The sequence below is a fragment of the Erythrolamprus reginae genome, chromosome 3, assembly GCF_031021105.1.
Source record: "Erythrolamprus reginae isolate rEryReg1 chromosome 3, rEryReg1.hap1, whole genome shotgun sequence".
NCBI classification, from domain to species: domain Eukaryota; kingdom Metazoa; phylum Chordata; class Lepidosauria; order Squamata; family Dipsadidae; genus Erythrolamprus; species Erythrolamprus reginae.
Window position 1 is genome coordinate 188,986,317 of NC_091952.1, and position 16,260 is coordinate 189,002,576.

General features: G+C 40.9%; 2 protein-coding genes and 1 long non-coding RNA gene across 4 annotated transcripts in view; 1 reads left to right on the forward strand and 2 right to left on the reverse strand.

Annotated features, from left to right (window-relative positions):
* The window catches only part of TSHZ1 (teashirt zinc finger homeobox 1), a 102,678-nt gene extending 101,239 nt beyond the window's left edge, over positions 1 to 1,439 (reverse strand). Inside the window, exon 1 of one of the 2 annotated variants that reach the window (XM_070747442.1) lies at positions 1 to 1,439. This exon is cut by the window's left edge and continues 106 nt beyond it. The gene's annotated coding sequence lies outside the window, so the exon portion shown is untranslated. The other variant, XM_070747441.1, reaches the window with a different exon arrangement.
* Positions 1,440 to 2,917: 1,478 nt separating this feature from the next.
* PTGR3 (prostaglandin reductase 3) lies at positions 2,918 to 13,534 on the forward strand. Its single transcript, XM_070747443.1, has 2 exons — positions 2,918 to 4,017; positions 10,314 to 13,534. Exons 1-2 carry the CDS (start codon positions 3,710 to 3,712, stop codon positions 11,236 to 11,238), a joined length of 1,233 nt encoding a protein of 410 aa, XP_070603544.1. The 5' UTR covers positions 2,918 to 3,709; the 3' UTR covers positions 11,239 to 13,534.
* Positions 3,593 to 4,992, reverse strand: LOC139164840 (uncharacterized). Its single transcript, XR_011558703.1, has 2 exons — positions 4,795 to 4,992; positions 3,593 to 4,000 (listed from the first exon to the last, which is right to left on the reverse strand). It is a non-coding gene; the product is annotated as an uncharacterized lncRNA (long non-coding RNA).
* Positions 13,535 to 16,260: the final 2,726 nt, after the last annotated feature.

The following is a 16,260-nucleotide window of genomic DNA, read 5'->3' on the forward strand; positions in this document are numbered from 1 at the left end:
CAGCCGCCGCTGGAGAGTTTCCGCACAGGACTCTTCCAATCCCCACTCTTTTCATGCAGAAACAAACAAGACACACAAGACTAACAAAAATGGGGGGGTGGGAACAAGGAACGGGGAAAGGGAGCAGCAGCAGCCCGAGGGCTTCTGCCACTTTCAAGTCCGCTTGGGGAGAGCCGGCGGGAGGGGCGGGGGAGGAGAGGGGGGGAGGGGGCGAAAAGTTTGCGCGGGTTCGCTGTTCCGGCCCGGCGGCTCGTCGGGTGTCCTTCTCTCGGGTCAACTCCTGGCGACGCCAACGGGGAGCAGAGGTTGCAAAGGGGGGGCCGGCGGTGCTGCTGGGATGCCGCTGCCCCCGGACCGGGCGCGGGGATGCCGAGCGCCGTTGCCACGCCAAAAACTCGCTGAGGCAATGTTTTCATTTACAAGGTTGATTTCTGACCTTTCCCGCGCGCCCCCCCACCTCCAACGCGCGCGTATACACGCCCTTGGGGCTTCTCCTCCTCCTCCTCCCTTCTTTTTTTCCGTGGCTGTTTGAAAAAGTTACTTCAGAGACCAAACAAAGCTCGCGCTGCGGTCCCTCTGCCCGAAGATGTGAGCCGGGAGATGGAGAAGACGGAGGGAGTTGGGGGGGGGGGGGGTTGGCTCGCTCCGGCGACGCTCAGCCCAAATCCGTTTTAGTCGGTCCGGCGCTCTCCCCTTCGTCGCCTTCTACTTCCACACTCGATTACTTCTTCGCCGCCGCCTTGGAGGAAGAGAAGGGAGCAAACAGCAAACGAAGAGACGCTTGAATTCAACCCTCTCTCTCAGCTGCCTCTCCTCAACCCCCCCCCCCCGGCAAGCCTTTCTCCGAGATCAAAGAGTCTCCAAGCGCAACTTTCTCGCTCGCTGGCTTGTTTCAAAAAAGAAAAAAGCCCGTGGATTTGGACGCTGCTGGTATTTATTGCGCCGGTGGTGGCTTTTTCATTGTGCGGAAAACGAGGTCGATCCAGTCTTTCCTTCACCTCTCATCAAGAAAGCAAACAGTAAAAAAAAAAAAAAAAAAAAGAGTAAAGCCCCTTGTACGTACTGATCACACCGGATGGGAAATGTCAGTCACTCCTCCACCTTCCAAAGAGTCACAGATCAAACAGTGGCACCGCCGAAGAGGATTAATTTAATGCCTCGCTTCCCCCCCCCCCCTCTTTTTCTCTCTCTCTTTCTTCCAAAAATCGCAGTTTCTTCTGATATTAGAATTACGCAAACACGTTAACAGGGATTATTGTTTATAGTTGATGTCGATCTATAACAAAACAAAAAGCCCCCACCGGACAAGCCCCCAAAGATACTGTGTGAAAAATAGGGGGGTCCAGAGAGAAGCCGAGACATTCACAGGGTGGGACAGATTAACGTGACCTATCCCTCCCCCGCGTTAAACTCCTGGGAGAAAAAGATCTACTCTCCCTCTTCTCATTTCACTGAAATATAGCACACATTCAGATCCCAGAGCTTTCAGACAGTCTCAACTGATAGACAGACACATCGAGCTGCTTTTCCTGCTTCAGATTTTTTTTACTCCTCCTCCTCTTGCCAACGTCACCCTGACAATTACAAATAGCTCTCATACAAACCCATACCTGTCAATCTTTTTAATTGCTTTGTTTAATTTTAATGTTTCTTTGGGTTGCTTTTTTGTTTTGTTTCGCCCAGACTAAACAACACACGGCAAACACTATTGCAGATATTTTTATTTTATTTTATTGTTCCTGGAAAACGAGGCTTGTACAGTAGAACTCAAATAGTGATAGTCTGGTTTTAAAGGCAAGTATCGACTGCACAGTTCAAGTTCCCTGGAGCTTGACTGTCAAGGATTTGGAGAAGGGAGGCAAATGCCATGAGGCATTTTAAAAAGTTTGTTTTGTGGAAGATCATATATGCAAGATTTTTACATTTTTATATATAGACCAGTTATATAAAAGCAGAAATCACTTCGTATGGGAGATTAGAGGTTAAGACGTTTGATAAATTTGTTAAATTGAAATTTCTTACTAGAATCTTAAACAAAAAAAATGGTACCTTTGTGTAAAAGGTAAAGTGATTTCTTAAATAAAACTTAACTCTTTTAAGAAAGGATTTCTAACTGACTTGAAATCACTGTAATCAAGTTAAATAAGCATTTTTCTATTCTAACCCATGCAAAGCTGTTTCATGTTTACTGTAATTAACACTAAGCATTGATTCCCAGAGCATAGTTTCAGACAGATCCCTAGTTTGTCTGCATCTGGCAACATCAAAGATTTGCACTGAAAGCATCTTGTACAGGTATGGCGAATCTTCCTCGAAAGTGATTTTGTGTGTGTGTTGGGGGGGGGGCTGTTAAGTGGATGTATAAAAACTCTTGATAGCACAATGTCTCCTCTAAAGTAAATTTACGGAGTTTAGTGGAGCTTTCTCCAGGATAAATAGGTATAAAGCTAATAATTTAAGCAGATACTATTTTTCGACCAGCAATGTTGAGCATAGCAGAAATCTGAAAGCTCGATCATAGATTAAAAAAAAAAAACAAGTCAAAAATAAATGACAACATTGTTTAAGACCATATCTAATGGGGTGAGGAAAGGGGGAGTCAAAAAGCAACCAATGCATTTTTCAGCCTCATTTTGTCATATGTGGATGTTATAAAACCACGAGGAGCCGAGCAACATAGAAAGTAGTTCAACCTTACTATTATTGCTATCACTACTGCTATTGTTACTACAATTACTACCATTCGGAGCTCACATATGCACGGCTGTCCGGATTTTAAAATATGCTTTCGATCCTTCCGTAAATCTCTGGTGACTTTACAGTACAGTATTTTTCAGCCCAATGCAAGCGCGGTTTCCAGTCGCGGTCGCAAGCGGCTCTGGTTTGATTTGTACCACCTTACGAGGAAGTGAACGTTTCGCACGGAAGGGGAGGGGCCTGTCTCAGCAGCCAGCGGCTCTCGCAGGCTGCTAATAACGTTGCCAGATTAGCTGCAACTTCTTGCTCCCAGCCTAACCTTTTTATCGAACTAATCCTACATTCGAGCTTTATTTATTTTTTTCCCCTATATTTATATAGGAACGGTTTAGAAACCATCAGTTCCGGGTCTTGTTTTGTTTCCTTTAAGGGAAGAGCTGGGGGGAAGGGGAGATGCGGCAGGTTGGAATATGCAATTATAACCTCTTCCTTAGAAAGCAGATCATTCTCCACCAAAAAAAAAAAATGAAGTAGATCTGCTCCTTCGCCTCCCCCCAAAAATACGCTTTCCTTCCCGAGTGAAAGGCAAACCTTTCGGTTTTTGCACACCCTCGAACGCTGTGTGGGATTCTGCCCGTTTTGTTCCAGGGCTGCACAAAACAGCGCGCGGGGTCTTGGTTTGTTCCTGCGACAACAGCGAGTTTTAAGCAAGCTCAGCTCAGAAACGAACTTTGCCCGTGCTTTAAAAAAAAACAAAAAAAAACCCAACCCCCTAAAGACAGGACAGAGAAAGTCCGCCGCAGGCGAAACTGCTGCAGCGGCTGCTAACTGCTGATCTAATCTTGCCGAGTGGCGGAGGGGCTGGAAAGGGAAGGACTTGGAGCTAGGCGGCAGCTCTCTGCATTAGACTTTATTTACATACACAAATCGCAATATACCGAGCCCGCCTGTGCTGGAAGGCAGCACGCTCGCGAAAGACTCCTAGGTTGGAGAGCGGCGAAAAGGTTGGTCGATGACGTTCCACGGGCGGATCAGCGTGGGGCTGAAGTGTCGGGAAGCTTGGCACCGTTGGCTGAACCGAGAGCACCTGATTTCTCTGGGGAGACCTTTGCGGGTGTGTTCGAGTGCTCCTCCGACCCGGCCCATCGTGGACATGTCCTACTCGCGCCACTTTATGGATTTCCAGGGCTCGTCCATTCCCACTTACATGAAGAAACTGGTAGCGACTAAGCTGACTCCAAACTTCCGAGAAGCTGTTTCCCTTCGCCACGACGCGCCCGTGCCGGTCCCGGGAGACGGCGATCTGCTGGTTAGAAACAGGTGAGAGAATCCATTCCCCTCCCCACTCCCAAGGCTTTGGCAATAACTGGAGAGGGGGCAGGCGATCCCTCCCGCCCCGAATATTTTCCCAAGCAAAGGGCCTGGTGCGTCCACCCTTCCCCTCCCGCGCAGGCTGGCGCTCTTTGCGATCCTATCGACTGCCTTGGACAACTGTTGGCATAATTTATTACCCCAAATATTCTCCCCCCCCAAAAAAAAATAACCCCGCCTGCCCACTTCCTTGCAAAAGCAAAGCAGTCGTTCACTTGACGGACTGCCGCCAACTTCTCTGTATTTTATGGGTAAAAAAAGTGGGAAGGCGATTGTGCTTCTCTCCCACCCCCCTCCGGGGAAAAAAACCCACCACCCAGTCAGGAAAAAAAAGACCCTGTAGGTGACATCAAGGTGCAAAAGAAAGAACTTCGACAATCAGGAAATGAATTTCCAAGCCCCTCCCAGGCAGGGTAGGATTGCGCCCAGTCTCCACAAACTGAGCAAGGGGTATGGGTGGGCGACCCTTTCTTTTCCGCCTCGCCCTACTTAGGAGGTGGCAAGTTGTACTATATATAATCAAGGCTGACAGATCTGTGTGGATCTCCACGTGCGGTTACTGGCGAACAATTGGGAGGTAGAATTAGAGCTTAGGTTATTTATCGTCATGTTGGGCTGGGTGCGCGCGCATGTAGCACACTCCAGGCAATATTTTAGACTAGAGGAAGTTGTGTACAAAACTCTTACCTTTCCCCCCTCCCCACCGCAGTCTTCCACGTCACTAACCTTAATGTGCAGAATTAACAGGAAAGCTATGGGGCTGCCACCCACCTATCCGTATTGCTCCTCAGCCGGTTAATTCCACTACCCTCTCCACACACACACACCCTTCACAAAACAAGCAAGGCTAAAAGCAGATGAGGGAGGGAGGTGCGGGCCCCCTTCACAATCGCTTTCCCGGAAGGAAGGCCTTGCCGATTTCGGTAAAAAAAAAAATTATCTGCAAGCTCCCTGGAAGCCTTTGACAGTAATGACTATTGTTCTGCCTTTCCACGCTGAGCAGAAGGCTTTCCTGGCTTTTTCAGAGCCTTGAAAAGCACTGCTTTACGAAGGGTCAGTTTATAGCAAAAGAGAGTGGGGGGAAGGAAAAAGAGAAGAAGGAAGGAAGGAAAGAAAGATGTTAGGAGAGAATATAGCTTCTACAAATGGATTTAGTCTGGTCTTTTTGTAAGGTTTTTAAGGTTATTAACCTCCTGGGTGTTTCCATTGTGTAAAAACAACTTTTCAGAACCAAAAGCTTAAAAATCAGGCAGTGGGGAGAAAAACTGCCCCTACCTTTAGTCTGTGTTTTGTGGGAAGATCTTTAAGAGTTAATTCTGATTCAAGGGTTGCTTTGGCTAAAATGTTTTCTTTTAATGTGGAACTTTAAGAAGGAACTTTGAGATAATCAGAGGTTGTTTTTCATTGCTTTGTTTAACCCTATTGAATCCAGTAGATTCAACTAGATAAAGTGCAATGATTAGAATGAAATGAATGATCAGTGACTCTCACAAAACCAGATGTTGATACAGATGACAATAGTTATCATAACACTCCCTGAACCATGGGAATATATGCATGTAATGTGCAGCATTATCCACTTTACCCTCTCTGATGTCAGAATTATTGCAGCTATCAGAAGGCAGCATTTATAAAAGCAAATATCTGAACCATTGCTAATGTTAAATAGGAAAGTGATATCTAGCTCTGGGTACATTGAAATCCACTTTCTTGGTGAGAAAGAAGGGGGATTGGCTGATACAAAACGGTACAGGTCCATATACTGTGCTTTCTGACTGTCAAAATGTTAAGTCCTTGTTCTCAGAACCCCTCCTCCACAGCACTTTCTCCCCCTCCCCCATGCAATTTGAAAATTTATGCATGTAATATATTTATTTTTCAATGTAACTCCTATTATTGCTTTTCTGTTGGGTGGGCTTTCTGGAGAATTGGAGAATGCTTGTAGCTCTCCAAAGCTAGAGGGATGGGGGATATCAAGTCTCAAATGTGTAAGGCCATCTCTTTCTCACCCCTCTCTATGAGGTGCATGTGAGAAATCAAATTGGGAGTTCTCAACTTCCATGTTATGTAGATTGTTTGAGGTGAGCTTCTGCCCTCCCCCTCACTTTTTTTTTCCTGGAGGTTCACACACAGGCAAAAGCAGAGATCTCATTAGTGCAAAATAAAGTGTGTGAAGAATAAAGTTCTTTGAGGCTTGTTTTTACTCTTTGAAAGCTTCCTCAGGATTGTCTACACACACTCGCACTCTCTCAGTAAAATAAATGCAGTCACCTGGATTTATTTAGCCTTGAAAATTCATATTGGTCAATCAAAAGACAAGGAAGAAAGAAAGAAGGCAGGAAAAGGTGTTTGAGAATACCACTACCATATTACAGACTTACTACTTACTCACCTGAACATGCTTATAATACAGAGCTAACCTTTACATTTTGTCTTGTCTCTGACTCTTATACCCATGCATGCCTGAATGACATTTATGTTGCTTTGGGCTATTGAAGTTCATTTGACTTTAACTTTTCTCCTTTTTTTAGAACAAGATTTCAATTTAGATGAAATTCCCTTTCTGCCTCTGCTTGGAAAATGTGCCTATCCTCACAACCGAATAGATAGGCAGTAGGATATGTTTTGAATGGTAGAAATAAACCCCCTGCAATATTTATAAAGAAAAAACATTAATGGGAAATACTGCAGTACTTTGTACAGTATTGTGACCAGTGTGATTTTGTGATTAAAATGAGGGAAGATCCAGGAAGAAAACCTAGTAAACTAAACATACTAAACATAGTATTTAGGAAGGTGTGTGTGTGTGTGTGTGTGTGTGTGTGTATCTATCTGCCCAGCCTCTGTCTCAACCCAGAAGGCTAGTTTCTGGCTTCCTGAGAAAATGCAAGACTCAGCACAGGTATGAGCAGCAAATGTCTGATTGTTATAGAAGTACAGTGTAATAAGAAAACATTGGCATTAAAATCTGGAAAAGAAAAATTGAGGATGGGTAGATTCTGATGGAAAATGTAGAAAAGTAGGAAGAGATGCTACAATTGTGTACAATTGTGTCCTGCAGATTGTTTGGGTTAGACTCCCCACTTCCTGGCTGATGTTGGTGATTTTGTTTTGTCTGCTCATTCAAGCTTCCTGTCCTACATACCAGGTCTTCCAAGGGAGTAAATTGCTTCTGAGTAAGACATACAAGCTGCTTAGTCTCCTTTAAACATTTCTTCCTCCCCCATCTCACATATCAATCCAAGTTTGCAACCTTATGGAAAGTTGGGGGCCTTGGTACAGTAGTTTAGGTTAAGCATTATGATGGTTTGAGCTGTGTTAAAGTCGTGGGTGCCTTCTAGTTTGATGCAAAGGGTAAAGGAGCAGCAGGGGCAAGGCATCAATTAGGTCACAGTTAATTTACTGGATAATAGTGGTTGCTGTGGAAAGGCCACACATCTCTTTCCTTTCACACAAACTGATCCTGAACTTGTGACTTAGTTTTGCAAGCAAATACAAACCGATTATGCCCACAATTGTCCAGTTGCCGTCTGCCCAGTGCTTCACCTGAAAAGCCCCAAAGTGAATGGGATAAATGTAAATGGAATAGTTGTGCAATAATAGCACATGAGTGAAATTTACAGATTTCTTTATAGGACTAGTTGAAAGGATTCTTCAGTCTGTAACAAAGCTTCTTTGATATTTTTTTTTAAAGTCACCACAATTTTAGGTATACACCTATAGCCTTTCCCTAACTTTCTGGTTGCTGAAATTGATTTTTTTAAGTGATTTTGTGTGTGTGTGTGTTGAATGGGATAAGGCAATTTAAGCAGAATCTGGTGATTAAATTGTTGAGTCATGTCCTGAAGAAGGAAGAAGTTCAGGAAGGGATCAGAAAGGTGGCTAAAGCCAATTTGGTTTATTGCTTGACCTTCTGCTTCTGTCATGGTGATCCTGCGACCCTACTTTTCCTTTTTTTCTGGGCTATCTTGCCATTTTTCTCCCTGTTGACTGACTTTGACAAGGAAAAGTTGGCAAGAGGCAACCCTGAGTGCCTGGAAAACTTGTCAGGGAAAACCCGAAGTGGAAAGTACCAATTACTTGGCATTAAGGGAAGAAAAGTAATGGTGCTTGGGAGATCACCCAGTGGCCTTCCTCCCTGAGTCGAGCGGGTTACGGTACTCCTTGCTGTTAGCAGTTTCCCTGTCAGAAAGCCAAGGGGAGTCAAGTCTGCCCAGCAACAACTTCGCCTTTAGGTGCACGCGCTGGCGGCCAGCGGGGGAGTCAAAGTAAACACGGCTCCCTCAGCAGAGCTTATTTAGATGCAGCCGACGAAGGTGCTACTTGTACTAGCACTTCGGCCAACGGAATTAAGACGCCGCCATCCGCTCAGTCACCTCGTTTGCGTGCCCCTCAAGTTGGCGCCGTTACGCTCCGCATGGCATTATTTCGTGTTGCAAAAGTTAAAAAGGAAGAAAATGGAGTGGGGGAAAACTCGCTTAGGCGGGAAAAGTTGTCTAAACACGCGTGGTGAACGGGCACCTCCGCTTCGGCGTTTTTGCTTTTAAACCGGAGAGGTGGTTCCCGCTCTGGCAAAGTTTTACTTCAGATCCGAGGCTGGATCTAAAGCAAAAAAAAAAAAGGCTCCCGGGGCCAAAAAAAAAAAATCAAAAGCCTCGAACTTGATCTTCCGCTCTGGAAGGGAGCCGCTCGCCGAGCGGGCAGGACCTTTGCCTCGGCTAAGGGAAAAGAGAGGGGCGTTGAAGAAAGGGTGCAGAGGCGTGAAGGCAGCAACAATTAGGCTCGCGGGAGGAAGGAAATTTTCAGATGAGCCGCGCCGCCCTGTGACTTTGGCCGAAAAAAATGAGGGGGGAGCACAAACGCGCATCACAAATCAGTTGTATTATGGAGTAGAGAAGCGGTGTGTGTGTGCTTGAATAAATAAGCCCGGCTTGGCGTCCAGCCGCCGCCTCTCGGGGTAGCAAACTTCCTGAAAGAAGTTGGCTCTAGGGGCGAGACGAGGCAAGGCAAGAAGAGTTTCTTCGCGTACTTGAGGCTTCTCCCACCCTCATATCGGTGCGCCGATCTTTTGTTTCCTAACAAAGCAGACCTTCGCTTTAGAATCCTTCTCTCTTACACAAATACACACGGCATGCACGCCTCCAGTACAGGACGTAAAAAGGACATACATTAAAGCTACTTGTGTTTAGTTTTTGTTTTTCTGAAGAGCCATAAATAGAAGAAAAGTATCCTCTAGTGGAAATGCAGGCTAGATTGTATAAAGAATTGGACAATACAGAAGTTGTTCAGCTGAGGATGTATTTTCTGAATCTGTAGCTATATCATACATATAAGAACACTTCATAATGAACGGGGCTGTTTTCTTAGAATTAGAAATGTCCAAAGAGCTTCCTTTACCTTTACAGGCAAATTATTTCAAATCCCATATTTTTTTCATCCATGTGCATAATTAAATGCCAATATTTATTTATTTTTCGATATAAAGGACAATCATCAGCATAGATTCTTTTTAAACTTATGTGTAAAATACCTGTCTTTAAACACTCCAGTTTACTTATTCCTTAGCATTACAAGATACCATTGCCCATCTTTAATACTTTTATACATTTTTACCTGTTAAAAATCAATATGTGCAAACTAGTGGAGCACTATTTTACTTTTTCTGTTCAAGGTTCTTTTAAGGTGTTTTAGTCATTTATATACAGCAAAATGTTTTAATAATGTGCAAATTAGTTGCATCAAAAGGCAAATTTATTACAGTCACTAGATCAATTTTCTTTAAATTTGCCTGCAGTAACATTTTTGTCCATCGACCTTGAAGAGGACTTTGATACTTCACATTATCATTAGTCATTTAAAGTGTTGTTATAATCAAAAATGTAAATTTGCTGCCGGAGTCAATATATTTGCCTATTCTATTCTATTCTGTTCTATTCTAGTAAAAATATTTTATTCCATAGTTTATGAAAAATAATTTTTATCTTTGTTACTTTTGTCACGCATAACAAGAATGCCTTGGTTTTTCATTTGAAGATACAAGGTCAAGCCTGCATGTTAGCAAAAGTGAAATCTGATTACAATTATCTTTTTTGGGTGGGGTGGGGGGGACAAAATAATTCCTGTTGCAACCTTTGAAATCTTTGAAGAGGTGTCACTTAAATCTCCAGCCTTGTACATTTAAATGAAATTATTTTCTTACCAGTCTTGCCAAAAAGAGATCTTAACACATTTTTGTTTTCTTCTAGATTTGTTGGCATTAATGCATCTGATATTAACTACTCAGCTGGCCGGTATGACGTTTTGGTTAAGCCTCCATTTGATGTAGGTTTTGAAGGGATTGGTGAAGTGGTGGCCTTGGGCTTAAGTGCAAGTGCAAAATACACTGTAGGCCAGTCTGTGGCCTACGTAAAATCAGGAGCTTTTTCTGAATATATAGTTGTGCCTGCTAAAGAAGCCATTCCGATACCTTCTATGAAACCAGAGATTCTGACTCTTCTGGTAAGTGGAACTACAGCATATATTAGTCTGAAAGAACTTGGAGAATTGTCTGAAGGAAAGACAGTTCTGGTGACAGCAGCAGCTGGAGGCACTGGCCAGTTTGCTGTGCAACTTTCAAAGAAAGCAAAATGCCACGTAATAGGAACTTGCTCCACTGATGAAAAATGTGCTTTTCTAAAATCTATTGGCTGTGATCGACCTATCAACTATAAAACTGAAAATGTTGCTGATGTCCTCAAAAATGAGTACCCTAAAGGTGTGGATGTTGTATATGAATCGGTTGGTGGAGAAATGTATGATTTGGCTGTCAAATCCTTGGCTATCAAAGGTCGCCTGATCATTATTGGGCTTATTTCTGGCTACCAAACACAAACTGGCCTTCCACGAAGTCGCACAGAAATGCTACCAGCAAAGTTGCTAAAAAAATCAGCTAGCATCCGAGGTTTCTTCTTAAATCATTACTTTTCTGGTTACCAAATGGCTATGAAACACTTGGTTGAAATGTGTGAAAAGAGAGAAATTGTTTGCGAGGTGGACTTTGGAGACCTGTCTCCAGAGAACAAGTTTACTGGCTTAGAGTCAGTGTTCCGTGCTATAGATTATATGTACATGGGGAAAAACATTGGAAAAATTGTAGTTGAATTACCTCACTCTGTCAACAGTAAGCTGTAAAAACAGAACAATGACATAAATCAAAACAGAGCAAATGGGCATTTTATGCTTGGCGATAATGCTTTAATTTCTTTAAAGCTGGCAACGGGTAACATATTAAAATAGCAAAACAGTATTTTGATTTGTTTAAGAGGTTTTGTGGGGTTTAAAAACGCAGCTTGTAGCTAGTATTACATTTACTTCCAGATTTTTTGGTATGGAGATTTTCAATTTCCAACTTGCAGTGGATTTGAATATGATTCTAGGCAAGTGCAAAACTGTTACAAATTGATGTCATACCTCTCTTCTGGAACTCAGCATGTGAAGGCATATGGAGCTGCAATCTTATGCAGTTTGAATAAGATGAAGCCCGTTGTCCTTAAAATGGTTTAGTAGCCACTTTAGTAGACATGCTTAGGATTATGCAGCAAGCCTATATGCATTTTACACAGAAATATGCTCTATTCATTATTTAGATTGACTGTGCCTATAAACGTCCATGTGGGACTGTAGTGTAAAACTATATTTGAGATTAGTTTTACATGCAGTTTGGGATACGTATAATATGCAAAGACTTTGTGATAACAATGACGCTCTGTAAACTTTTTCTACAAAAAGCACATTTTTATTCTAATACGAACATGTATGATCTTTTTATTCAAGTGTTGGTTGAAAATCATATTTTTTTATTTTTGAATAAACCTTGCCAGTTTATTTAAATTTTTTGTTATATTTTGGGACATTTGTTTATCTTACAAAATTATATATGAAATGTTATCTTGCCATTGCACTCATTGATTAGTAGAACTGTTACAATGTTATCATCTAACTTTTTTTACATTGGGCTGAAGATAAATAATCCAGAAATTTTCAGATTAATGAAATGCACTAGAAGATATATGCTGTATCTCTGAAAATGGAAATGGTACAGATTAAAATGCTGGATTAGAATGTCATCAATATATAGAATGTATTTGGCATGGCAATCAAATGTCATTTCTGTAAAAGATTGTATTGTACAATTCTGACTAAGCATTAAAATTAATTTTTTGCAGTTAATTTTTTTCAGCATAGTTCAGGTATCCAGTTTTTCCTCCTTTTGTTCAACACTGCGATCTTATGCCTGACGTACTCGGCTAGAAGTAAGGGACATAAACTTTTTTGAACTTAACAATCTAGGTAGACATAAATAGAACTCCACTGTCAATAATTGCTTTTGAAATGTAGTTGGGTTTTTTTTAATCGTTATGCAAGTAAAGTTTTCTATAGTCACCTTATTTCTGTTCACTTTGTATTTTCTATTTGAGATTTGGGAAAGGCAAACATGTTGGATTTCCAAGTGCATCAATACATGTACTGATTTAAAGCAAAAAGATTTTTCCCCCCAGAAATATGGCATCCTATATTTTAAATATATTTCTTATACTGATTTCCAGTTCTCGGCTCTTTTCCTTTTTTCAAGAATTTGGACAATTGGAAACAGGTTTTAAGAAGTATAAAGCATTCTTTGAGTATGGGCTGGATTTAAATTTACAGACATCCCTTAAACCAACTAAATACCATTGTATCAATAGGATTTAAATGATTTGTATCTAAATATTTCAGTTTAACTTCGTTTTGGATTGAGCTGGTAATTTTTTTGTTATTAATCTGTAACTGAAGCAAATTTTGGATATTACTGTCAGCTGAATCTTTTATAGAAACACTGTCATCATAATTTTATTTGATTATTTGTGTCGATCAAAAATTTAAACTTCAGAATAATATTCCATTTTAGACATAAACAACTCATGCTAGGTATTTTTAATCCAGGTCTGTTATGATGTTATTAATGCCATATGTCTAAAAATCCTCTTTTTCAAATTGGTTATCTGCACATTTTTAGTATTTGAATCTCACAATAAATTTTGAGGGCTTAGTAATAAATAATATTTACATGCATAACATAAATCCTAATTTCAAAAATAAGATCTACTGATTTCAAATAAATTATTTCAGTCTAAATTTTCTTGGTATTACTGCTACTAACATGCTTGGTATATAATTATATTAAATATGTTTGGTATACTACAATGTGTCTAAATTTTTTCAGTTTCAATTGGGTAGCCAATATATGCCTAAATAAATCAATAATTCACTTAAATATTAAGTGATTCATTGTATAACAGTTGTTTTAGCGAGAAAATTTATGTCATCTTTCTTTATAACTGAAGATTTCAAATTATTTCTCTGCACTAATATAACAGTTACTGGAAGAACTGGTAATTGACTGTAATAATTATGAAATATATTAAAGCAATGCAACAATTTTAAAACATTTTCTGTTAATAATAGTCACAGCATTCATTCTGTTGGATGTTATGATTTAGCTGATTCATATTGTACACAACAATATAGTGTATGGTAGTGCAAATACAAGTAACCACTATGATGAATACCATAATAAGTGAAGCAAAGGTAATTCTCATAAGAATAGAATGGAATAGAAATCCTGATTGCTAAATCTCTGTTAGCTACGTTTACTATACAGTGGTACCTCATCATACGAACTTAATTGGTTCCAGGAGGAGGTTCGTAAGCTGAAAAGTTCGTAAGAGGAAACAATGTTTCCCATAGGAATCAATGTAAAAGCAAATAATGCGTGCAAATCCTTCAGGAAAATCCCAAACTTTAGAAGGGAGGCGAACAGAGGGCAGGGAGGAGCAGCTAAAGGGGGCGGGTGGAAGAAGCAAGGCTAGAGTAAAGGGTGAGTGGGAAGGAAGAAAGGCAAGGGGGCGCCCCTCCCTTTTCTTTCTTCAAAAGACACCGTTTCAGTGCCTTTGCAAGCACCTTGTTCTCTGCAAAATCTTTTCTCCTCCAAGCCGCCCCTCCCTTTTCTTTCTTCAAAAGACACCATTTCAGTGCCTTTGCAAGCACCTTGTTCTCTGCAAAATCTTTCCTTCTCCAAGCCGCCCCTCCCTTTTCTTTCTTAAAAAGACACCCTTTCAGTGCCTTTGCAAGCACGTTGTTCTCTGCAAAATCTTTCCTCCTCCAAGCCGCCCCTCCCTTTTCTTTCTTCAAAAAAGGGGAAAAAAGAAACCCCTTCATCCCAGCAGCAGCTGCTTGGGTTCGTAAGGTGAAAATAGTTCGGAAGAAGAGGCAAAAAATCTTAAACACCGGGTTCGTATCTTGAAAAGTTTGTTAGAAGAGGCGTTCGTAAGATGAGGTACCACTGTATATTTATTTACAAACTCCTAACTTAACTTCACCGTAATATAATATTAAGGGAGATGATGGCTAAGACACTGAGCTTGTCGATCAGAAGGTTGGCAATTCAGTGGTTCAAATCCCTAGTGCCCTGTAACGTAGTGAACTCCTGTTACTTGTCCCAACTTCTGTCAATCAAGCAGTTCAAAAGCACATAAAAATGCAAGTAGAAAAATAGAGACCACTTTGATGGGAAGGTAACAATGCTCCATGCGCCTTTGGCAAGTTATGTGGCCATATGACCATGGAGATGTCTTCAGACAGCTCTGGCTCTTCAGCTTAGAAATGGAGATGAGCACCACCTGTGCTGTCCCCAGAGAGAGAGATAGTTAGACTGTATTTAGGCATGTTTCTTTAAGATATTGTATTAGGGGAAATGTAGTGAAATTGCACTCTGGGTAATGTAGTTTTACATGTGACCATATTTGTGTATTCCTATTGGCTCTGACTTGGGATGAGGGGTAATTGGGGAGAACATTTCAGTGGGTCTTTTGTCTTCACTCACTAAGCCAGCCAGCATGTAGATGCTACACCTAGAGCTGGGGTCAATTCAACCTCTTTTTATCTGCACAATGGGAAAGATTATACTGCAGAAGAATCACATCATAACTGTGAGTTATTGTGAGAATGCCTGTAATAAAATGATCTGTGATACCTCATTGTGGTGAGTTATCTGACTGGGAAAAGTTGAGCTTATACCAGAACACCACCCCTAGAGCTGCAAACTACTAGCACGCATGTGTGGGGGAAACTTTACCCAATATAATATTGCTTGAGAAATATGTATTAAATTCAGTTGTGCCTGAGATTGCATACAAGTAAAAAAAAACACCAACTATATGATATTCACATTAAAATGAATTGGACTGCAGTGCTGATTTGTAATAGTATAACTTGTGGATTTTAATTATACATACTTTTTCAATCTAATTCAAAAGATAGCTACATTCAGTTTTACTGTGGATGCTATGTTGTTGTTTTGGTTGTCCATATGTCATTAATGAATTGATATTTTGGAAAGTGTGTATCAAATATGTGTCTTCCTAGCCTAATTTTCCATTACCATCCCATATGTAAAACCTATGTTTTTTTTACTTAGATTTATTATTAATTTACCATAGGCTGGATTATGTTAATTCTGAGCATATAATTAATTTTTTTAAAAAATATTTTTTTAAGACTTATGTGGCCACCCTTCTTATGAAACACTTATTATTATCATCATCATAAGAATCATGAAAAAACAAAAGTGATAAGAAGGCCTGGTTTCTCAACCACCATTCTAATACAACCAAGAATACAATCCTTGAGCGCCATCCTCACTCTGTCCCAGCTCTTGAAGGAGCCAGCTCTTTATGGCTTTTCACTCAGCATTGTACAAAAGAGGTATACAGAATAGACTATTGACGGATGAGTTGTCTTTCTGAACTGTACAAGTAATAATAACGTACTTAAGTTAGATTTCAAGTTGCCCACTGAGCTGGTGGGAGAGGAGAAGAGAATTGTTCCCTTCTCAGGCTGTTGAACTAAGATATGTAGTTGAATCCCCCCTCCCCAAAAGCTGCCCTAGAGGCTATGGGAGTTCAGGAAAAGCCGTGATGCTTTTGTATACAACTTTGGATTTGGTATCCAAAGGACTTATTTTAAAATGTGCGTGTTTTTAAAAAAATGTAAATCCATAATTAAGGATGCAGTGTACTTTTTTACTAAAGGTAGTTCATTTAGCGTCCATTTGAAGTTACAAACCGCACTAAAAACAGTGACTTAGAACAATTTTTCACACTTATGAAAAGCATC